The following is a 25797-nucleotide window of genomic DNA, read 5'->3' as shown; positions in this document are numbered from 1 at the left end:
AGACTGAGGTTTTGGTGGTTGGATTCCAGCCACAAAAGGTTCGCTCACTGCAAACACACACCCAATACATTATAGAAAGAACAAGAGAAAAAGACAAAATGTTCCTGCAACCCTTTCAAGACCTTAACAGTGCTCATCCCCACAAGATTTCACCACAGAATTGCTGGGTCAGCTGCTTCATATTAAGGCGTGTGTGTGTGTGTGTGTGTGTGTGTGTGTGTCTTAATCCAGACAACTAACAGAACATCCGCCTCCCCTCCATCACTGCACAGTGTAGTACAACTCTAGAGCTGATCATCTCACATCTTATGGAAGCAGAGAGTGCAGGGAGAAAGAATACCTATCTATCACATTGATTTATATCCCACTCTTTCCCCAATGAACTCGCAGCAGTGGAAATATTCTTCCCTCAGTGATCAGGTTGAGGTAGTGACTGGGTCAAGGTCACCCAGCCAGGCTCATGGCTAAAGTGTGGATTTAAACATGGGTCTCTCCATAATGATATTAGAAGAGCCCCTCTGGAGTCTGCTAAAGACCCATCTAATTCGCAATCTTGGTTCCCACAATAGCCAACCAGATGCCCATGGGAAGCCCGCAATCAAGAAATGAGCACAATAGCACTCTCCTCTTCCAGATCCCCAGCATCTAGGATTCAGAGACATACTGTCTCTCATAATGTGTATAGCACATAGCCATCGTGACTCATAGCCATTCCCCCCCCCCCCCCAGTTTAGACCAACACTTTAACCATTGCACCACAATGACCTTGTGATCTAGAGTCAGGCAACCTTTGATGCAAGGGTGCCAGCACAACACAGAACTGGTTGTCCAGGACAGCTTTTGAAGGCATAGGCCCTGCCACCTAATCTGGGCAGGCTGCAGAGTTTGTTTGGTATTGAAATCACATCCCTTTGCTGCAAATCAGATCAAATGACTGAAGCCGGAGTTTAAAATTGTCTTTCATCAGCCCAAGCTAGAGGAGAATGGCCTGTCAAATTATAACATTTCTATATCACACCCAGGTGCTCAGGTATTAAAATAGGCAGAGATAAGAACATTAAAAATAGCGGCAGCAACTACTGTGAGAAAATCCCCAGATGACGGGGAAACAAAAAAAAAGGACATGGAGGGTGACTTCAGGCTGGTACCAATTGCAGCACCGCTCCTGGAAGCCCTGTCTGACTGTGGGTTTCTGAGGGATAATTCAAAGAACCAAATTGGCACAACAAGAGAGTAGTTGAGCTTCCATTGGAAATTGGTGGGCCGCTCTTACAATCCGATTAAGCAATTCTCTGACTGCTTTATTACACATGCAGCTCATGAATCTAACCCATGTTTGTTGTTGCCAAGAGTGGGTGGATGGATACTACAACCACCGTGGGGTGTGTGTGATTGGAGTATTCAGCAAAGACATCGCCTACTTCCTTCGCCACATGCTCAGCTCAGCCTGGATCCAGTGACTTCTGGACCCATATTTCTCCGCTTGCCAAGTGATAATGGGAACTGGCCCTCAACTAACAGCTGACAGTACATTTTCAAATATTTTCAGCAAGACTTCCAAACTTATTCTTGCAGACACTGCTCAGACATGTTTGCAAATAGAATTGGCATAAATGTATACCCTGGGGATGTGGCGTGGGCAGAGCTCCTATCCTGAATCCTAATGCTAAAACGCAGAATCTGAAGTTAGGCAAGGATACCAGGCACACTGCAGATTTTTCAGTCTTGACTCATTCCATCGAGGGTTAAGGATGATGCTTGTCATTTATGCAGCCTCAACTCTCTTGTTTTTTTAAATCTAGCAAATTTGAAGAAACTGCCCGCAGGCACTACCTGCTGCTAACATATGGAGCATTTCTTTGGGTTTGGTGTGTGATATCAATTCAATTGTATCATTACCCTGTATAAATCCCAGTGGCTGATCTCAGATAATAACCCACTAATGAAGTGCCTTGGACAAAGGGAGCATGTGAGAGGCTCAGAGATGTATGCAGGCAGCCAAACATACATTTCAAATGAAAGCCACTTCCTTGTGAAGCTATGATCCTTTCCCAACATCAAGAGATTTCTGGTCCGGTTTAAAAATTTGTCCTGGAAACCCATGTGTATGTGTTTCAGAATTTCATGGCGTTCTCTCTGCTTGGTCATGAGTATGTCACCTGTCTATTGGCAGCAGGTTTTTTACACACACACACACACACACACACACACACACACACACACACTGGAATAGCATTAGTACTCCTGAGCAATGTCAGAGTGGAACTGGTTTTGCTTGCCGGATCTCCTGGCTCATCTCTGCAGCACGTTCCATTAGTAACAGTGTGCCAGACTACTTGCTCAGAGAGTCCCTGCCTGCCACATCATACGATCCAGTAACCAACCCTCTCCTGCTCCTCCTTCCTGCCCAACTACATTCTGCAGGCACAAACAGAAAAATTGAGTTTAATACAACTGAGCACATCAAGGCCACCCAGAATGTTGTATAGTACAAGAAACACAGCAAGTACCCAACTTGTGGTGACCAGGTCTTCCTGCCCTCTTGGAAGGGAGAAAGGGTCAGAGAAATGTACATGTGCCCAGAAGAAGTCACACAGCAGCCCATTTCCCTGCTCAGTACATTTTGCTGTCTGAAGTGGATCCAAAAAGATGGCTTCCGGTGATTGCAGCAGAGCACAAATGCACCTCTGCCCCACTAGGTCCAAGACTTTCAAAGGTCTTGCTTCAGACTCCTTTCCTGACTTCTTCTATTTTCAACTCCTCTCCTAGTGCTACTTAAAGCACATAGGTTCAGCCTACTGCATGGCTGGCCCAGCCTCGATATAGCAAATGTTTTCTCTCCATGATCAATTTTCTCTTCTGAATACTTCAGCCTGCATCTAATAGACTGGCTCCACGATTAGGCAACACCTTCTACTTACCAGGCAGCAGGAACCATTGATTCAAAATTACACTGTAAACAGAGACTTCATCAGCATGGGCACATTGTCTCTGCTCCAGTGCACCGGAAAGGAATTACAGTCACATCTCACAAAGATAAGTGATCTGCAATGGGATTATTGATAATTCGAAACAGTAGTTCCTTTCAAGCTTATATGTCAATGTTGTCATTTAAAAGCACAGCAGAGACAGCAAGAGGAGAGAGGAATTCGGCTAGAGGCTTCTAAATCAAAATATGAAACCAGAAGAGCTGCAATTGATGGGGACATCCCTTAGATCTGAAAAGAAAAAGGGGCAAGCCGCAAGATGCATGGCCACCATTTGATGAGTGTAGTATCAAGGGATGATCTGCATGCACAAATGAGCTATCACAGAGGGTTAGGAGCTGTATGCAGAAGGCCCCACGTTCAAATCTTTCTACATTCAGTTCAGATCACTACCAGTGCCAGTACAAGACATGGTGCTGCCTGTGGGTGATGGACCATCCTCCTCCTTTCTCCAGCATACGGTTGCAGCAATGCAGCAGTGGCACAGTCACGCTCCAGGCAGCTGTGCCAACAATGCCTTGCAAATTGGTTGGTTGAGTAGAAGCAGCAGTGGCTATACCAATGGGCTAGTGACCACAATGGCTAGATGGCCAGTCACAGCAAATAGACAGGGAAGCAAGATCAACTACCCCAGAATAAACTGAATGTTCATTATCATCTTCTATACGGTGCTTTATGGTGGTGTCAGCACACACATTCTTCTGTGCACCATCAAGCACTAAGTGATTAAGTAATTTGCGTGCAAGTGTGTACCTTTGCAAACCTTGAGGAGAGTGGCTGAAATATACAAGCATATTCCAGGTTGGGGGCCAAAGCTCTCGCCAAAGAGGTTTGAGGTCCATCTTAAACCAGTGTTCATTTGCAGCTTCATTAATGTATAATCCCGAGCTTTTGGTCACAAAACTTTGGCATCGGTTTGGAGGGCATCCAAAATTTCAGGGTTATGCGTTAATGAAGTTGGGCTGTGGAAGCAAACACTTGTTACTGCTAAAGTGCTGGTGATTGTGACAAATAAGTTCACCATCAGAGCTCATCATGCGATTTGCAACGTGTGTAGAGCTCTGTGGGACGCAGGGCATACCTGGCTGAATGCAGAGATTTTGCATTTCAAGAGTGAGCAAGGCAATTAATTGCCTCCTTAGCGTGAAGCATGTGAAATTAAGCACCCCACATTTATCTAACAGGCATGCATGAAATCAGAACAGCTTCTCGCCATCTGTTTTGCCATGTAGTCAATCAGAAGCATGGATGGATGGGGGCTGCAAATGAGAGGTTACCTTGAAGTCTATTTCCAATATTTAGCAGCATCAGAGAAGAAACTGAAATGGCTTGGGAAGCTACCATATGCATAATGTAGCTGAGAGTCAAGGTCAGTGCCTTGATAGGTTTTTGTGTTGGAAGAGACAGTACATGCATTCTATTATAAAGCTGCTGGGTAAACGGCGAGCTTTCTTCTCACTTGAAGATGTGTTCAAATGCCTGTTTTTCAGGATAAGACACATTCGTTCTTGCTGCCTTTAATTTATGTTCCTTCTATCCCTCACATTCACACAGCATACTTGCAAGAGGTTTCCCTCACTTATCTTAAAACACACACACACGCAAATGAAAATTGCTGATGTAATTCTAATTACACAGCACCACCAGCGTTGTTTGATAATGTAAGAAAAACCTACAGGTACAACAGAGATTAATATGAATAATTTATATAGCACTTATTTTTTTATTGCTAAATTCATTTAAAATAATTATTGAACTTTCCTTTTCACTACAGTACTAAAACAGATAATACCATTTGAAAAACAAATTAAAATAAACCCTGGCCTTTAGTGGTTGAGCATGACTGTAGGAAATGGTACTGTGACCAGACTCTGAAATATCACGTCAGGTTATTATTGTTGTATGCTTTATGCTGGACTTTAATAGTGCTTTGAAGGAAATGGATATTATAAATGGTTTCCATATTATATTTCAATTGCGTATTGGTTGCTAAATAGTTTGCAACCTGCTTTAGGAGGCATTTATTTGCCTGAAGAGCCACAAAAGAAACAGGCATGCCTTAATCAACCCAGTCAAAACGTTGAGATGGAGTCCTTAATGCAAGTCTTTACATTAGAATACCAGGCTCACTATTTACAGTCTTTATTTCTTGGGATACGAAGATTACTTTGGATCAGGGCATCCGCGAACAGTTCTATTATCCCTCCTTTGTACCTTCCCCATATTTATTTTAGTTTCTTCTTTCAAGGCATTCAGAGCAGTATTTTAGCTTCACAGCAACCCTGTGAAGGTAGTTCTGGCTGAGATACTGAATTGCACAAGTCTGCTTAGGGAGCTTTGTAGCCCAAACAAGAATTTCTTTCTCATAGAGCAAAGCTTGTTCTCCTTGTATTCTGTATTCTTAGACCCTGACAGAATTCCCATTAAGAGACACAGTGGGGAGGAATACAATGAACCACTATTCTGCATTCATGTAATTGGGCGCAACACCCAATGCAGAGGACTTGGGAGACAGATGCCATAGCTAGCCTTTCAGAGCTATAGCCTGGAGGAGTCACATTTTCCTCTTGGCATAACCTTTTTCTCTTTTAAAGCTTGTGCTAACAGGAGGATCAGAAGAGTGTGATGCTGAACTCCTCCTCATGTTCACACAACAGGAGAGGGGCAGCACACAAGGCCTCACATCATTACTGCAAAAGCGTTTGCAGGTGGCGTACCAGGCTAGGGATTACAATCCCTCTGGAAATTCAGCTCTAAAGCTCTAGTAGGAATTGAAATGAACCAAGTTCAATTTGCTACAGTGAAGATTAGCCGGTGTCCTCTGCAACACAATTCTAAGCACTCTCTGTCCTTTCTTAGTGGCTCTATGTTTTATGCAGCAAAACCAGCTGCTGAATGCACACTGATGTTGCCTGCAGCAAACACTTAAACAACAAATGTGCATCTTAGTTTGGGCACATACGCATTCACACACGTCTGGGACCCCTGACTGGGCTAGAATTCCCAGGTGCATGCACATTTCTAGGCTGCTTTCTGTGGTATTTAGCTCTCAGTTGCACTGAAAGTACAGAAAAGGAAGACACACAGTAATGCAAACTCAGAAGGGCAATGCACTTCAGGAAGAGCCAACACCTTCACCAATCACCTGGTTCAAGCAGAGGTTGCCCTTTGCCACAACTGACCAGGGCAACAGCCCATTGCTTTTACAGTTCAAAGCTATAGCCTTGCAGAATGGAGAAAAAGGACCTGCCCCTGTATCTCTGGCCATGTGCATGTTGGAAGAAGTGTTGCATCGCTCAGTGGTCTGCACTGCACCTGTCAAGCCCAGGAACTTGGCTAAGGGTTAGAGGTGCTATGGCAGGCATAGGCAAACTCGGCCCTTCAGATGTTTTGGGACTATAACTCCTATCATCCCTAGCTAACAGGACCAGTGTTCAAGGATGATGGGAGTAGTAGTCACAAAACATCTGCAGGACTGAGTTTGCCTATGCCTGTGCTATGGGAAAGCTGTGGCCTTCCAGCTGTTGTTGGACTACAACTCCCATCAGCACAGCCAAAAATGAGGGTTGCTGGGATTTGTAGTCCAGCAGCATGTGGAAGGCCACACCTTCCCCATCCCTAGGTTAGATGAAAGGGACTCATGATGGAACAGCTGGTTGGTGAGCAGATTCCCTTGGAGGTCAAACAGACTGCCGGAACAGATTAAGTTTGACAAACAAGGTACCACTGTATATGAAAAAGTGGTTAGTGATGAGATCCAGTTCAGACAGTTTCAAGATGTTGGAGAAGTTTTCCCCAATATACTGTTACATGCCACCCCAATCTATGCCAAACAGTGCACAAAACTTCAAAAATTCCAGGTGCTCACCCAGGAGTTGGAAAATTAGGCACAATGGAGGCTATAGTGTCATTATGATACATGGCTTTATATACAAACTGGAGTCTACAATGGAGGAAGTTCACAGCACAGCACCCCAAAATGCGCTAGCTTACTCCATAGTAACAGCATCAACATCCTTTCTCCGCAGCCTCTCGTGCTCTGCAGGGCACATCTCAGCTCAACTGCTCCTCTCTGCTTCCTGGTTACATATCTCCCCACACCTTCCTTTATTACACACAGCCCAACAAGACATCAATGAGAACCCATTGACAGCACACAAATCAATGTGGATAACTTGACCCCCCCCCTCGCACATGCAAACAAAACTCACTGCAGCCAACTGAAGGCAACTAACCATGCCCTGGGCCCCCAATCTCTCTCACCGCCAATGAAAACTAATAAATGAATAGAAAGAGAACCTACCCACGTGACACTGACACAAAAACCTTGCACAGACATTATGTAAGAGAATGAAAGTTTACTAATCCCCCCCCTCTTTACCACACTCTCCCTCCCCACCTCTCTTCTCCCCCAACCTTCTACTGACTACAACATTAAAGTCTCACATCAAATATAACTGATCTGTAGAAAGGACTTTACGATCTGTAAACAGAGATGATGTATGTACTTTTGTAACCCAAGAATATTTAATAAAACCTCCTTTAAAAAAACCCTAAGCCCCTTTATCTACAGAGGAAGGGAGGATTCAATTTTTTAAATTTTTTACTTGCATTCTAACACCTATTTCCTTTGATGCTTTGAACTCATATTGGTTAATCCTCCCAGGTGGTCACTTCACAAAGAAGTTTGCCTGACTTCCTCAACACTTGTTGATTTGGCTAGGATTACGAAGTCCAATACACAACCCAGGAAGTGTGCCTACTTAATTAGCTTTTATATGTGCTAATATTAGAGGCTTATCAGTGGGTCTATCACACACCTTACCAGCCCAAATGCACACTTGAGTCTGGTTAGTTCCTCCAAGGAAATTAGCTTTGACATCCATAAATCTTAATTAAATTCTAGCATCTATAAATCTATAACAATACCTTTGCTCTCCTTGCACACACACAAAAAGGAAACAAATGGAACACATGTTCTTCTACAGCCCAGATCTTGCATTCTGAACAGTGTGTTAAAATTTGCATGATGAAGTGCCATTTGCCCTCAACAAACATTTATTCTGAAAGCACAGCCAATCCATGGGATTTATTTACCACATGAAAATGATGCCCAGCACGAATCACTTGGTGGTGATTCTACCATGTCAAAAAATGTAATTTAGTGGAAGGTGGCCAATCCAATAGCACATCTTTCTCCTTGCTCTCCCCCATAATGTCCAGTAAACAAAAATGTGTGACATGAATCATCACACTTCAGGTTCCCTCACCCTCGCAGGCATTGAAATGCCAAATTTAGTATGTAGGCAGGATTACTTGATAGAAGTCTCTAATGTGAGAGTTCGGCTTCACCAGCAACTGAAGTATTATAGAAACCTCTAAAGAGAAACTGCTATATAAATTTGCATGGGTTTGGTGAGGCATTTCTTTCCCTTTGACTTTTTCAGTACCACCTGAACATTTCAGGGGGAAATGCTCTGCTTCTTTTATTCATTCACTGTAAATTAGAAATCATGCAATTTTGTCATTTCCTTTCAGAACTGCTTGCAGAGGCATGAGATATACTGTACACTTCCTCTGATGCTACTGATTTTCAAGCATTTCTAAGCAAATGGCATCTTAAACAAAAACAGGCACATTTGTAACAAATTGCTGCAGGGCATGTTATGAAATGAGGAATCGTTTTCTTACCTTCTGGGAAGGACCTAAATTGAAATACTTCTAATACTGCAGTTAGACAGTTATTCCACTGGAACGATTACCATATGCATTGCGGGGGGGGGGGGGGGGAGATAGAAGTCTGAATACTCTTCCGTATGAAAAAAACAAACAGTCAGTTCCCTGCCTTTTTCCTTAACATGCCTGGACTTATCAGCTCCCAACAACCTTCCCCTTCTCTGGTATGGCTGTGAAGAAGAGAGTGGAAACTTTAACTTGCATTTTTAAACTAATCAGTTTATTGTTATGTCCAAAGTGTCACTTCCCTTTACCTTGGGAGGCAATAGGTAACCAAAGCTATTGTATCCTCCACTCTACCTGAGAAATTCAGCATGTGAAGAGGATTGAGCAGGTGGTTCTCACCAGCTGCTCTTGAGTTCCTATAACTTTTACCATTTTGTAACTAAGCCAAGTTTTACTTGCTTGTGCAACTTTCCTGAAGCACGTGAATCTGACCTTCGGAGAGTTTGTAAGACAAACCTTTTTCAACTTACCAAGTGTGTGGTCTTTTCCAATGCTGGAAACGCTGAGGGGAGAGAGACTAGCTGCTGCCCATCAGGCAATGGCTTTTCCCACCTGCCTTGCCTCACCCTCAAGGCCCAGGAGCCTTCATAAGGGAGCTGTAAGGCCCATGAGGGGAGGGACTTCCTGCTGCCCATCAGGCAATGGCTTTTCCCACCTGCCTTGCCTCACCCTCAAGGTCCAGGAGCCTTCATAAGGGAGCTGTAGGCCCATGAGGGGAGGGACTTCCTGCTGCCCATCAGGCAATGGCTTTTCCCACCTGCCTTGCCCCACCCTCCAGGCCCAGGAGCCTTTTCCAGACCATGACTTTAGGAACACCAGAAACAGTTGGGAGAGGAGTTCAGGGATATTAAAATAATAATAATAATAATTCTAAAAGTTGTGTGTCTTTGCTTCTCGATTTGTATTGTGTTAATTTATGCACTGTGACTGGCCGTTGTTATTATTGATTATAGTTTAGAAATTATTGTAATTATTGAATTTCTGTTTAATTTTTATTTGCTGATATTTAATATTATTCTGTATTATTTAATGGATTGTTGAATATTACTTTATTTGATATAAGTTGCTTATTTTAAAGTTATGTTTTTATTACAACTTTTGCATTGGATTAGATTGTTAAAAGGTGTACATTTTGTTGTTTCTTCAGCTTCTAAACTGCCTTGCATATAGGAAAATAGAAAGGCAGTATACATATTAAAAGTGAAATGAAAATGAAAAAATGAAACGCTGAGGTATGAAGGAAACTTTGGAAAGAAACTTTTAAAGGGGACATTTTGGAAACTCTTAGAAGGGCATGTTTTAAAGGTCTAACAGCCTATACTTCCATGATTTACTTTGCTGCATATTTTCTGACTTTAAATATCTGCTGGGGTTCTCTCAACAAGGAGTACTTTGGCCCAAACTTGGATCTTGGCATCCAGGAATTCTCCTGTATTTTGCATCAACACAAACATGGACAAACTGTAGTTGCGGCTTAACTATAGCTTATTATGGAAACAAACTAATTTCAAACTGTAATGTTTGAAATAGACATGTTGTCCTATGCCATAGTTAAGGTTAAGCACAGTTTAGGGCTTTTGACTAATTTATTTATTAATTAAACTTCTATCCCAAAGGATCCCTGGGGCAGAAAGCTACAAAACAGAAAAGCAATACAATAATACGGTATATATTTCAAAAAGAAATTAGAACAATCAAATATCCTCACAACTGAATTTCAACTTTGCCAGGAACAGTATAATGTAGCAATCAAATGCCTTGGTAAACAGCAATTTTTTTTCTCATTCTGTCTGAATGTTAACAATGAGGGAGAGAGATGCACCTCACCAGGGAGAACGTTCCACTACTGAGGAGGCCCTTGTCACAAGTCAACACCAACCAGGCAGTTCCCAGTGGTGGCACCCCCAACAAGGTCTCCTATGCCCATTATAAGGCCCAGGGTGGTTGATACTGAGGGAGGGGCTCTTTTGGTTTCAAGATAAACTATGGAAATATGTTCTGATATCCTCCTTGCAGTCATGTAAGGGGAAGAGCGAAGGGTGGGAACATGGGATTCCAGTCAACGTGTGTGCACATTACACTGAACCAACGTTGGCAGTAGCAGCTAGTGTGGTGGGGCAGAGCTGCAGATCAGTCCTCCTGACAGTGACACCACTGAAACATACCTGAATGGTGCTGGGGCAAGAGGCAAGAGGTGGGGGCAATGATATTTGCACAGCCCCAATATCACAACCTCCCCTTGTCTGCCTCCGTGCCTCCAGTGCCTCCGTGCCCCAGTGCCTCCGTGTCAGGAGGAGAACACCATGGCTCTGCCACACCACACATCCATGGCACACTACTTTGTTGGCATAAGTTAAAACAGAAAAAGGCAGTGCAAGGAGTAGCTGCAAAAATATGTTTGCTTCTTACTGTTACTCCCATTGAAGTAACAATTCACATATCTGTTCATTCAAACACCCCTCCTCCTAGCAAATGTAGACAGTTTTCTTTGATATTTGTCTCTGATAAATGCTTAGGAGATCATTTGTACTCTCAACAGCTTTGTCTTAAATGAAATGTTAATTTTCACTCAAGCACACAACACCACTATGTCTGCAGAGTCACAAGCCTGCTGTCTTGCCCCCTTTGGCCTCATGCATCTTTTGAAAGTGTGCTGCTGCTGCTTCTCTCTCGGAAGCTAAGTGCGCTGCCTCAGGTGATTGCTCCTGCTTCCACAAACACTCGCCCCTTGGCAGGCAGGATCAAACCAGGATGACCTAATTATAATTAGGGTAACAGCAGCTGCATAGAACAGATTAAATACAATCCCTTGTTAATTAACAATCATCTCTCATCAGACATTCAAACAAAATTGAGTGCAATCAAATCTCAGCAGTCAGACTTCTCTCGTCCTATGTAAGAGGTGGAGGACCTGCTTGAAGCGTTGGATTCTGAATACTGCCTAAAGACGTTCTCACTGCTTTTTTCTATTTCTAGGCATAGCAGAAATGCTCTGGGAGCACGTGGTCTACTTCCTTTAGCACCAGGCCCTCCTGTGGCCATCCAGGTGCTGCTAGGCCATGACTCCCATCATGTCTGACCACTGGGCATACTGGCTGCTGGAAGTTGGAGTCCAGCAACAACTGGAAGGCCACAGGTTCCCCACCATTGAAACTAGCTTCCAGGTTAAGACTGGCTCACTTACCTGGGAGCTGCCAAATAAGCATGTATATATAGGCTTGTACAGTTAAGGCTTCTTCTTATGCCTGTGTGTGCACACACAAATCCTGCCAGGATCCACAGTAGCCTCATAGTTATTTGCAAAGCATTGTGGCAAAGTGTACCACATTGCCTTTTTGAATGGAAACTGGTCTTTAGGCTAAATTATAACAGAAGTCCACCAAACATTAACTAATTAATCAGCTTGAGCAATTGGTTAAAACCCGTTTAAATCAAGGGCAGCATAATTAAATATAAACTTTTTCATATCAGTCCTTATAAAATCCAGTGCTCAGCAAACCGTTTTGGGATGACAACCCATCTTATGTGCAGACGCAGAGAATGACTTAAGTGATTCTTTGGAAGCAGATGATTGGCATTGTATCTGAACCTCTTTTGCAACCTTATCAATCAAACACACAAATAAAGAAAGCACAGTGCAAAGTTCTCAGTAGGTGGTATATTACCCCTGCAAAGCTTCACCTAATATACCCAAATTATAGTCAGTATTGTTGGATGGGGTGTGGAGAGATTGGTCCACATTTTCACCTTCCGTGGGATAATGTTCAACAGTGCAAGAGTTCTGGAACACGGTTGCTGATTACCGCTAGGTATTTCTTCACGTTAGACTGCAGGGCTAAAGATAGGCTTCTCCATCATCTTGAACCTAGTAAGACTGCATTTCTGTATGAAGATCTTCTTAAGCAGTTGAGTACAGCAGTAAAGGTGAAGAAGGTACGTAAGCAGAAGTCTTTCAAGCAACCTTCTAAACAGCAGAGGATTTGTAAAATCTGGGAGACCATGATGTTCTAACAGAGTGGTTCCCAATTAACTAATTACTGAGGACCCCGTATTTTTCAAAAGCCAAGCCACGGACCCCCTATTTTTTGAAAATGCTGATAACTCTATGGTAGTTATCTGTGCAAAGCATCTTTTTGAAGAAAATATGGGGTCCCATATTTAGTTCTTTTCAGTGAAAAAAGTAGAGAGCAAGGGGAAGGGATCCCTTACATTTTTAAAAATTATAAACACGTGAATCCACCCCATGGTGCAAGCCATTCTCTCTCTATCTCTCCCCCTTCCAATTGCAAGAACCCCAAGAAACTGTATCAGAGGTTTTAGCCTGATCCCAGCTCATTTGCCATCCAGCAACTCTTTCACAAGTTTATCCCCTGCCAGCAAGCCGGCCCTGGTCTCAAGTAGAGGCTGGGTGATCCATGTATCATCATTGTGGCTTTCACTATGCAATTAACAAGATAAGTGGGTCACTGGCAGGGGATGGTGCCACGGACCGCTGGGGTGTGTTCCGTGAACCCCCAGGGGTCCCCGGACCCCTAATTGGGAACCACTGCTCTAACAGATTTACAAAGTTATTTGTGTTGGAAGCTGCCCAGAGTGGCTGGGGAAACCCAACCAGATGAATAGTGCCTCCTCCTCCTCCTCCTCCTCCTCCTTTTCCTCCTAACTCCAGGAGTCTGTCATAATTTAGGTTGGTGTACATTAGTCTGTTCAGGAGCCTCAAGTTGGGGCTACTGATGGCTGAGCTGGAAGATGGGATGCTATGGTAACATGATTTCCATTTATCTCCTCTGTAGAAGCTCTTCAAGCTTCTGATCAAATTCCCATATAATACAGATGCATATGCATCTAGTATCTCCATTATGTAGTTTCATCATATGCTGAAGACACACCTCTTTTATTGTGGCTTTTTAAATTCGACATGCATATTTTTAGCAGCAATCCTATTTTTGTGATTGGAACTTACTTTAAACAACTTTTGATGTATTTAAAGGTGGAGGGTGGGTAATAAACAACAGCAACAAAATTTATTAAGAAATCATTGATTTCTAGATAAGGCCAGTATGATTTTTCTGTATTGTTTGGTGTCTGTTTCTGGATAGTCTCTAACATTATTTTCTTTGACCATCACAGTGTGTGGATCTGACCTTAGTGAACTATTCAAAGCAGTGCTCCAAATGGTTTTCCTGAAATGGCATGGTATCCTGCTGTGCATTTCCTAGGGCTTGCCGATCAGAAGGTCAGTGGTTCAAATCCCCGTGACGGGGTGAGCTCCCAGCCAACCTAGCAGTTCAAAAGCACTTCAAAGTGAAAGTAGATAAATAGGTACCACTCCAGCAGGAAGGTAAACAGCGTTTCCATGTGCTGCTCTGGTTTGCCAGAAGCAGTTTAGTCATGCCAGCCACATGACCTGGAAGCTGTCTGCGGACAAATGCTGGCTCCCTCGGCCAGTAAAGCGAGATGAGCGCCGCAACCCCAGAGTTGTCTGCGACTGGACTTACCGTAACTGTCAGGGGTCCCTTTACCTTTACTAGATCTTGCTATGAATCTATTCAGAGACTGATTTGTGGTTGTGGAGACAAACAAGTTATGGGGAGGGTATTCACAGAAAGGCCCCAAAGAACCCATTTCTGTTTGACTTCCCTTTCGGTTTTAGCTCATGCGAATATTTGCAATAGGGTTTGACTTGAGCAGATAGAATGCTCCCTGCATACTAACAGGTGTTGTTGTGCTGGAAAAACCTGCCTTAGTTGAACCAATCACTACCTGAGCCCACGCTATATGACTCAGTTGCCCCACCGTCCTCAGATTGTGGGGACATGCCTGAAATCTTAATCTTACAACCTAGATTCAGTATGTTTGTACGATGATGCCTCACTTGCTCACCTACAGCAAACACTCATCAATACAAAAATCTCATCATGAACTATGGCCTGTAGGAAGGGTAATCCAAATGAATGCATTATTTGCAAGCAAACAAAACTTCCACAGGCTGTCATGAAGCACTAGAAGGAATGAACAAAAACACTAGAATACTAGCTCATGAGAAGGAAATAGTTTGAACAAAGGTTCTAAATCCTGAGTGCAAATGCATCACAATGCAGCAAAAGTACATTGTGATACCAGTTCTGTCACACTTCAGGATACTGGTCTTTACATTGGTTGCTTCAGTGGGAGCTTCCTGGCCTCACTCTTGCAGTCTTCTTTTAGACACTGTTCTCAGCCTCCATACAGTTTGGGTCAAGGATGCAGAACCTCCTTCAAAGATAGTCCTCTATTTTGAAAGGGGTGCCAGAGGACAGAGCTCTTATTTGAAGGTGTCCTCCATTTGAAGGTCTGTCCAGTCCAAGTCTGGTTAACAGATAAGGAACCATTAAGGAAGAGCAGTAGCCCTGAAACTCCCCATCAACAGAGACCAGCACCTGATCAGCAAATTGAGTAGGCACACAACTCACCTGGTACCTTCCCCGCTAAACTGAGATGTTTTGTATTTCTGTTTAAAACTGTGGTTTACATAAAACTATCTGAATAATTGTTGAACATGTATATCCTAGCTTTTCTGCAAGGAAATCAAGGTAGCAAGAAGCATGGTTGTCTTTCACCCATTTAATTCTTACATAATCCTGTGAAGTAGGCTGAGACATAGAGACTGGGCCAAGGTCACCCTGAATCTGATTATATTTTATTTCAATGTCTGATATAAAACAGTTGATATTTAACAATATTTTACAGCTAGCACGCAGTGATATTCAGAATTTATAATAATAATAATAATAATAATTTATTATTTATATCCCGCCCATCTGGCTGAGTTTCCCCAGCCACTCTGGGCGGCTCCCAATCAGTGTTAAAAACAGTACAGCGTTACATATTAAAAACTTCCCTGAACAGGGCTGCCTTAAGATGTATTCTGAATATCAAGTAATTATTTATCTCTTTGACATCTAATGGGAGGGCGTTCCACAGGGCGGGCGCCACTACCGAGAAGGCCCTCTGTCTGGTTCCCTGTAGCCTCACTTCTCGCAATGAGGGAACCGCCAGAAGGCCCTCGGCGCTGGACCTCAGTGTCCGGGCTGAATGATGGGGGTGGAGACGCTCCTTCAGGTATACAGGACCGAGGCCATTTAGGGCTTTAAAGGTCAGCACCAACACTTTGAATCGTGCTCGGAAACGTACTGGGAGCCAATGCAGGTCTCTCAGAACCGGTGTTATATGGTCCCGGCGGCCACTCCCAGTCACCAGTCTAGCTGCCGCGTTCTGGATTAATTGCAGTTTCCGGGTCACCTTCAAAGGTAGCCCCACGTAGAGCGCGTTGCAGTAGTCCAAGCGTGAGATAACTAGAGCATGCACCACTCTGGCGAGACAGTTTGCGGGCAGGTAGGGTCTTAGCCTGCGTACCAGGTGGAGCTGGTAGACAGCTGCCCTGGACACAGAGTTAACCTGCGCCTCCATGGACAGCTGTGAGTCCAAAATGACTCCCAGGCTACGCACCTGGTCCTTTAGGGGCACAGTTACCCCATTCAAGACCAGGGAATCCCCCACACCAACCCGCTCCCTGTCCCCCAAAAACAGTACTTCTGTCTTGTCAGGATTCAACCTCAGTCTGTTAGCCGCCATCCATCCTCCAACCGCCTCCAGGCACTCACACAGGACCTTCACCGCCTTCACTGGTTCTGATTTAAAGGAGAGGTAGAGCTGTGTGTCATCTGCGTACTGATGAACACCCAGTCCAAACCCCCTGATGATCTCTCCCAGCGGCTTCATATAGATATTAAAAAGCATGGGGGAGAGGACAGAACCCTGAGGCACCCCACAAGTGAGAGCCCAGGGGTCTGAACACTCATCCCCCACCACCACTTTCTGGACACGGCCCAGGAGGAAGGAGCGGAACCACTGTATAACAGTGCCCCCAGCTCCCAGCCCCTCTAGACGGTCCAGAAGGATGTTATGGTCGATGGTGTCAAAGGCCGCTGAGAGATCCAGCAGAACTAGGAAACAGCTCTCACCTTTGTCCCTAGCCCGCCGGAGATCATCAACCAGCGCGACCAAGGCAGTTTCAGTCCCATGGTGAGACCTGAATCCCGATTGGAAGGGATCCAAATGGTCCGTTTCCTCCAGGCGTGCTTGGAGTTGTTCAGCAACCACCCGCTCAATCACCTTGCCCAAGAATGGCAGATTTGAGACTGGGCGATAGTTGGCCAAATTGGCCGGGTCTAAAGATGTTTTTTTAAGAAGCGGTTTAATGACCGCCTCTTTCAGCGGGTCTGGGAAGACTCCCTCACAGAGGGAAGCATTCACCACCCCGCAGAGCCCATCGCCCAGCCCTTCCCGGCTCGCTTTTATCAGCCAGGATGGGCAAGGATCAAGGAGACAGGTGGTCGGTTTCACTTTTCCAAGCAGCCTGTCCACATCCTCGGAGGTAACAGACTGGAATTGATCCCATGTAACAGGACCAGACAGAACTCTAGCACTCTCCCGCCCTGGCCCTGCTCCCACGGTGGAGTCTACCTCCTTCTGAATCTGAGCGATTTTATCTGCAAAAAACTTTGCAAAAGCATTGCAGGAGATCTTGGGGTCCCTACCAGGCCCTGGTGGTACAGGTGGTTCCGATAGATTGCGAACCACCTGAAAAAGTCTCCTGCTGCTGTTTTCTGCAGATGCTATGGAGGCGGCGAAGAAGGCCCTCTTCGCCGTCGCCATTGCCACTTGGTAGGCTCGACGTTGAGCTCTAGCCCGTGTCCAGTCTGATTCAGAATGAGTTTTCCGCCACCGGCGCTCTAGCCGTCTCAACGATTGTTTCATCACCCTCAGCTCCGGGGAAAACCACGGGGCTGTCCGGGCTCCATGCAATCGGAGAGGGCGCTTCGGAGCCAGACAGTCAATAGCCCTGGTTAACTCCGCATTCCAGCGTGCCACCAGGGAATCAGCTGAAAGGCCATCAACTTGGGATAAAGCATCCCCTACCACTCTCTGGAAGCCAATTGGATCCATTAAGTGGCGGGGGCGGACCATCCGAATTGGTCCCACCTCCCTGCAGAGGGGAAGGGTTGCGGAGAAGTCCAGTTGCACCAGGAAGTGATCTGACCATGGCACTTCTTTTGTTTCGCATTTACTTAGTGTCAGATCACCAACATCCATAGAGGTGAACACCAAGTCTAAGGCATGTCCATGGCTATGAGTTGGGCCAAACTTATTCAGGGACAGCCCCATGGAGGCCATGCTTTCCACGAAGTCCCGAGCGGCCCCTTGTAAGGTCGTGTCGGCATGGATGTTAAAATCCCCCAGGACAACCAAGCTAGGTGTCTCCAGGAGCATATCCGCCACGACCTGAAGCAGCTCGGGCAGGGAATCCTTGGTGCAGCGGGGAGGTCGGTACACCAGTAGGAATCCTGTACTGCCCCTATTGCCCAACTTCCAGAACATGCACTCAGAGAACTGGGTCTTCCCAATAGGACGCCTGGTGCAGACTAATGACTTCCTAAAAATCACTGCAACCCCCCCTCCCCGCCCACATGACCTGGGTTGCTGTGCGTAAGAGAAACCTGGTGGGCAAGCAGCGGCAAGGACAGGCCCATCTGCTTCATCCAACCAGGTCTCTGTCACACATGCCAGGTCAAATCCTCCATCCACAATCAGGTCGTGGATGGCAGTGGTTTTATTCATCATTGACCTGGCATTGCACAGCAACACTTTCAGGTCATGTGGGTTTCCCTTGCTGATTCCAGTATCCTTCCGGTCAGGACCAGACCTGGAGGCAGGGATAGTCCTCAGACAACGACTAAACCTGCCTCCTCGGTAATGACATGGTCTGGTCTTAGCGTAACTCCTCCTCCTACCCATGATCACTGAGATCGGTTGTCCCAGTGCATCCCCCCCTGTGGAACATGCCCCAGCCATTTTGTTTGCTGGGACCCACTCCCAGGCAGCCCTGACCCCACCCCTTAAAAAGCAAAATACAAACTATATAATAATTTAACAGAATAATAATAATAATAATAATAAAACAAAACAGAACAAAACAAAGCAAGAAACAATAGCGCTGACTAAATGCTTATCCCTCCCCAAGCAAAAATAAAATAATAAAATAATATAATATTATAAAAAAAATTTGGCATTGTTTTATTGGGCATATTATAGTAATAATATTTGGCTGTATTTGGCATTTGACATGCAATGGCATTTAGTATTTGACAATCTTTTATAAATGGCCTGTTGTATTTTGAATTCTGGAATAAAATTTCACATTTGAAACATGAATGGAAGACTAGGAATTTGGACAAATTTTGTTTAAGCTGTGTTTTAAAGTGATGCATGGGCATGGAAAAACCCGAACCTAATTTGAATCTGAGATGGTCTAAACTTGGTCCACTGCATGGTCCAATGTTGGCAGTGACTCATGAGTGTGTGTGTGTGAGTGTGTGTGTGTGTGTGTGTAGGCAACAGCATCATCTTGGAGACAGTAGTGTTACACTCATCAGGACAAGGATGGGGTGAGGTGGTGAGATCAGGGGACTTCTAGGGTGTCACTGGTGTGTGAGTGTACCTACAGATCTCTGCCGGCAATCTACAGTTCTCCTGACTTGCTGCCACTTCCCCCATCTCATCCTAGTTCTGATTGGCTCACTGCTGTGGTGGGGATGCCACTAACTTCTGCCTTTTTCCTGCCCCATGAGCCACTGCTGTCCATTGAGCAGGTGCCATGGTTAACATGCCAACTTTGAACAGAACCTTTATTCCTCACTGTGGATTATCGGCTGCAAAAACTACCTTCTCTGTGTCTGACCCATCCTTGCACTTATTTATTACATTTCCTCTGTTCTGTGTTGGTGCAACAATGGAAGGTGTCTTTTTGAACCTGACTTCTTTTTTTTAAACTTAGCTTAAACTTAGCTTTTCTCTTGTCCAAATTTACTTCTGATATAGCATAAATATTTGGCCTTGCTGAGAGACATAACGTAACCGTTTTATGGCTGGCATTTCTTCTCTTGTTGAGGTTAATGGAAAGGACAAAAATTGGGGCTAGTGTGTTAGTGAGAAGGACTTGTTATTTTAGTTGTTGAATGACAATTGCCAACACTGAGGAATAAAATAGATAATTTAGCAGAGTGCCAAGGTAACCTTTTCAAGGCTGTTTGTTCTCGCAAGTGATTGTGCTATGGAGGCCTCAGTTTAAAATGCAGCACAGCTTTCATGTATGCAAGAGTTCTTCACTAGGAACGATGCAGTGGCAAAGCTAGTTTATAAATGACAGCCCTAGGGAAAGAACAACTTGGAGACGCCATGCCTAGAAAACAATATATAGAGATGTCTTCATGCGGTATTTGCACAAAGCTGAAAAGCTAATATTGACAACTGCATATTAGTGCTTTTGCAGACCTAAATCATGCAAAGGCAAAAGTGACTCTTGTGGCACCAAGGAAAAGGTGGCAAAAGAATGGGGGGGGGGGGAGACACGCCAAATAATCAAGGGAGAGAACTACTAGGTGCAGGTAACAGGCAAACTGAGGCCAAAATATTTTGGCAGAGAGTGCTTGATATGCTGTTGAAGTGAAGGAAAACAAAATTGCCTGGGAGCCAACAGAAAAGTCTGGGGATATGTGCTCTGACTTTGTAGATGATTTTATTCTTTATTTGTTGGAAATAGTCAAAAACACCATTCCATCTCTTTAAACAGACACCACAGGAAACCTAAGAGCAATAAACTGCAAAAGCTCAGTGGGCAACCAGCTGAAGACTGGATGAAATGAACTGGTGGTGAGAGAGGTCCAAGGCAGAGAAGCAATCTTGCATTGTATAGGAAACATCAGAGGAAAGAAAATACAAAGACTCAAGAGATTTGAGCTCTTTATGTTAGAAAAGCAGAATTAAACAAAAATAATCTCTTGACCCTCCTTATATAAGAAGTCAACTAAGGGCCAAACTAGACATGCCAATCCTGGTGCAATTAACAAAAGCATGTGTTGCTTTTAGAAGGAAAATGGAAGTACAGGAGGTCTGATGCAGATTGGGACCCCGGCACGGGGTAAGGGGGCTTTAATGCTGTGCACCCTGCTCTGGCTCCCATCCAGATTGGAGGTCCCACACATGCAATTTGCTTTTTGCTTTTTTTAAAAAAATTAACGCACACAATTACTATGGCAACTTACTGAATCTGGGTTTGCTGGTCACAACTGTTACCTGGAAGTGAAGTACTGGGAGGACTTGGCATTCTGGAGTCAGAAAGCATGCACGGCCAAATATTGGAAAGAAAAGGAATGGTGACCTTGTTAAAAGCACAACATGCACAACTGATGTGTATGTGTATTTGTGACAGCATGGCTACTGTGCAGAGGCAGCTAAGCTGTCTGCCCACCTCTAGGCTCTGTGTCCCAAGCAGCTGGCTGCCAGCAATGAAATTGTCTTTGATTATGTTGTAAAAGCTGCAAATAAAGTAAAAGAACACAATTGATGATGAGCGCTGAAACATCAGCAGAGCACTGGCATGTGTGGATTATATGGCTTCAAAGCAAATTTCTTTCCTATCTGGGCAAGCAGGTTTTGCTCTTGCTGTGCATCTTTTGACGCCCAAGATACTACAAATCAAAGCAATCTTCGACAACAGCAACTGAGGAAGAAAGAGAGGCATTTGTGTTTCTAGACATCAGGAAACATAGCACAATGCTCTCCTTTCTGCATAAGAGAGACTGGACCATTGTTAAGCAATATGGCCCAAATACAATATGATCAATAGAATAAATATTTTTCATGCGAGAGTCCAGCTCATGAAATACTCTATTGATATTTGTTTGGCTTCCATGCCAGTAGAAAGAGTAAAGTTACAGGACCAGTAACTTTGATCTTCTCTTGTTTATTATCTTACCATTGGAAGGTGTCTGGTTTGTAGTGCCTAATATCAGGTGGTTATAATTTTGCTCTTGGTCATCTGAAATTCAATGGAAAAAAAATAAGATTCCTTTTTAGGAACAGCTCGCCAAGGCTCTGCCAACCTGCAGGTAATAATTATAGCTCACATTATTCATGGGAAATCTCTACACGATTAAGGAGAAGAAAATGCTTAACAAAGCGGAAGTGTCTTTCATGTTATTCTCTTAAAATTTCAGTTGCAAGAGAAACAAGTTAATGAATAACATCACCCATTGTGCTGAGGCCACAAATGGGATATTCAGCAAAATAAGAAGCACATCGAAAGCATAAGCAAACCATGACACAGATTTCAGCAGAAGGCAGCCTCTGCTTTTGAGCAGTCTTTAGCTTCTACGTGCCCACACTGCAGACATTCATAAGCCATATTCACGTATTATATCTCTGTAGGCCATTAACACATTCATTCATTCATTCATTCATTTAATAAAATTGATATGCTGCTTAATTGTAAGAAGGATTAGGACTTTACTTTTCCCATCACAAGCCTGGACTAGTCCCACCCCTGATATCCACATATTGACCATGGGCATTTTAAAGAGGAAACCTAGATGTGAGCAGCTGCCCTACATGATCTGGGATGCATAGCACACACTACATCTTTAAAGCACATTCCTCCCCGCAAAGAATTCTGGGCACTGTAAGTTTGTTACGGGTTCCTGGGAGTTTTTAACCCTGTGGGAGATAAGCTACAGAATTATTTGAGGAGGAAAATGTGCTTCAGTTGTGCTTTAAAGGCAGTGCATCTACGCAGCCTTAGGCTATGATTTGATTGCGAGAACTCATTATTTTTAGGGACAAAGTGCCTGTGGTGGACATGTTACGAGCATCTCAGAGAAGCTGCTTTAAATTATATAGCTGCACGTGGTTAGTGGCAGTGGCTTACCAGGTAGGATTGTGTAATTTTCTCCAAGCTACCAGTTAAATCTTATACCTGCCATTTGGGTGGTATTGCTTCAAGGATGTGCTCTACAGGGAGCTAGCTTCAAGTACCAGGCCCATTGGCAGACCAACTCCGCGTTACAAAGATATCTGCAAGCATCTGGGTGGTGTGAAGACGGCCTGCTCTGGGAGTACTCCTGGGTTCAGCTGAGTCTCAACCCCTGTCCTAAGCTCTGACAATGGGTTGCTTTCCTTACAATACAGTATATGAAGACACCAGGCCCGCACCTGCCTGGCAGCACAGTATCACAACATAGATATAGAACAACCACAGGAAAAGACACCCACAAAGAGACTACCACACCACCTCCCTGATTCCACAAACCTCTCAGACATTACATTGACAATGAAGGACAAAGGGTGCTGGACCATGAGAACCAAACGAAATGTTTCATGGGAGACGGGTGAAAGTTCCAGTATGATTTCATTCTTAAAGCAGTTGTGAAGATCCTGATTGTGGTGGTCATGGAAAGGAGATTCTAACACTTCCCCTTCCGGCATTACAATCCACCCCTTGTAGATGTTGAAAATTATTATCTCTCTCCCACATGTCACCTCCTTGGCTCCCTGGGCCGGTAGAATGGTAGAATCATAGAACTGTAGAGTTGGAAGGGAACCCAAAGGTCATCCATTCATTGCAGCTGGAGAATTCCTGCCAGGTGGCCATCCAACCTCTGTTTAAAAACCTCCAACGAAAGAGAGTTCACCAACTTCTGAGGTCGTTCCTTCCACTGTTGAACTGCTCTGTCAGAAAGATTTTCCTAATGTAGTGTTCAGGTCAGTGCTGGTTATGAGGTAACAGTAGCCTGTGGTTAACTAACTGGTAAGTGCAAACCCTGATGTAACACAATATGGAAGAACTGCATATGGCATTATTTCAAGCAAACTATATGCAAACTTTCTTACCTGCTAGAATACAAGATAGAATATGAGGAAGGCAGCTACTCTTCCTCCTTATCTTATACTGTATCTGCATAAGTTTGCAGACAAGCTGTGGCTAAGCGAGTGCCCTCACTTGGGCCAGATCACTGCCACTGATTGCATTATCTGACTGCAGAGTCTCATACTCTACTCTTAATATGCCGATTTCTTGGTTCCAGACAGGATTAAATTGCCCAAGGGAAATATTTTAATGCTGGTGAGCCAGATAGCTTAGCACATTTCAGATGCTATCTTGGAGGCAGATGCTGACTAAATATATGTACACTTATATATCAAGTCATGGATAAAAGGTAAAGAGGATATAGTTAGAAGCAAACCTTCAGTACTAAGGTTCCACTGTTAAGATAAGCTAAGATGATGCACACAAATATTCTTATTTCCCCACTGAAGTGCATCCACCACCTGTTAAAAGAGAAATAAAATGAGAATTTCCTGTTGACTACAGTGCCAGTTAGATATGAACTGATTTTTTTTATTTGCCTGTAGCACTTCAGTTTCTCAAGTTGTGACTGAACACAGGATGTGTGAAAAACAAAATTCAGTTGACTGGGGGGGGGGGGAGCGTCAAAGAAGCTGGTTTTGGGGGGGGGGGAGAAGGAGAAAGGTGAACAATTTGTCCTTCTCATGTTCTGTCAGAAATAGAAGAGGGGCTCCCAATTTCCTCCATGGTGATGACACCTAGTGTTTACAGATCTACATATCCCACTGTCCATGCTTTTTCACTGGAAACAGAAAAGGAAGTTTGAGTTAATTTTTGTTTTTTAAAGCATGAATAACAAACTCCCAGGACAGGTGTATCACATATAACTTGCCTGACCCTGCAAAGGATGTTTGTCAGAGGGATTTGGCCTGGGATTTGGAAGTGTGGGGTCTGATCTGCAGTAAAGGTCATAAATATATTTTATAAAGTGATAATGTTCTTATGCGTCTTAAGTAAAATACCACCTGGCATTTCTGATTAATCACATCCCAATTTCACAGTTCTCAGGAAGAAAAGTAACAGGTTTTCCTTGTGCTGATGCAGCTAGTTGTACTGTACTGGACAGGTGGGGCCAGTGATGGCCTTAGATATTTTGGCACATCAAAGAAAAGCAACAACTCCTCCTATTCTCAGCTGGAGCTCATTGGTACTCAGAGATGGAAACTGGAGGCAAAAATGAAAGTCGCCCCTTCTGGAATCTGCCTCTAGCCTAGGATGAGTCAAGCCCCTCTTGCTATGCTGTCCTGTCCTTTGCAACGTCCTGGTATACAAGTACTTCCATGTATTCATTGTGGAAGGCTGTTCTCTTGTCACTGGCTCTGTGGTGGTCAGTGTTTTTTTAAATGAATTTGCTGCAGGTCCTACCCAGCCCTGACTGCTTCTATGCTTTGCAAAACACTGCAATGCCACATTTGGTGATGCTGGCTGTGACCGGCATATTATACCAATCAGCTACTCTGCTCAGGGCAACATCCCGTGTCTACTTGCAGTGAGTCTACTTGCAATGCCAGTACAGTGCCACTGCTGCAGCAGAACATGGTCTGGAGGCACAAAACGTAGCAAACTTGAAGCAGCTAAGCCAAGTCTGGGTCTGGCTGCTGCTTGGAAGTAAGATGCTTGGAACTGAGAGCCATTTGTATGCCATCTTATGTTTCCTGCAAGAAAGGTATAAAATAAGCAATTTTGTTCCATCTGCAGAAGCTCATAGGAACCTCACATGCTTGCTGTGCAGTGGCTTTAGTTCCTCTGGGAATTCCTTTAATATTGAAAGCTATATATATATATATATATATATATATATATATATAGGAATGAATATGATGAGCAAAATTAGATTCCTATCATGGTGCTTAAAGAAAAAAAGATTCCTGTTATTTACAAGTTCAGGAGATCTCTTCAAGGCCATCCACTGTGACCCCTCTCTAATTTAGTTCATGAAACTGCAGCTGCTTAAATAGTTTCTTTCCCTTAAATTAGCCTGACTTCCAGCTATTCTCCTGCTGCCCATGCTTTCTGCATTCTTGTTGCACAGCTGACCCCTCTGCAGCACTTTTGCAGGCAATGCTCAAGAGCACTAATAGCAAAGAGTGCTAATAGCAATAATGTATTTGGAGAGAGAGAGAGAGAGCAGATTCTTCTGCTTCTTTGCGGGTTTAATGAGATAATTTTGCTAATGGAGGTGCACTGGCTTGAAGTCAGCCAGGGAAAGGCAAGGCTGTTGTGCAGCCGTCCCGATGATGTGCTGGGCTCACATCTGTCTACTGGGAAGCTCCATTAAGAAAATAA

The 25797-nt window shown here is 44.1% G+C and overlaps 1 protein-coding gene across 6 annotated transcripts in view; it reads right to left on the bottom strand.

Moving 5' to 3' along the window:
• Positions 1-25797, bottom strand: part of SHISA6 (shisa family member 6) — a 271138-nt gene that overhangs the window by 9139 nt on the left and 236202 nt on the right. For 4 of the 6 annotated variants that reach the window (XM_077924331.1, XM_077924334.1, XM_077924332.1 and 1 more), the window contains exon 5: positions 21586-21648. The exons of the other annotated variants lie outside the window; for them this stretch is intronic. In XM_077924331.1, the coding sequence (XP_077780457.1) occupies positions 21586-21648 (63 nt within the window). The remainder of the gene's footprint in view (positions 1-21585; positions 21649-25797) is intronic. 6 annotated transcript variants of the gene reach the window in all.

Source organism: Podarcis muralis, chromosome 2 (assembly GCF_964188315.1).
Source record: "Podarcis muralis chromosome 2, rPodMur119.hap1.1, whole genome shotgun sequence".
In the NCBI taxonomy this organism is placed as follows: Eukaryota; Metazoa; Chordata; class Lepidosauria; order Squamata; family Lacertidae; genus Podarcis; species Podarcis muralis.
This window is presented reverse-complemented; position numbering and strand designations above follow the sequence as displayed.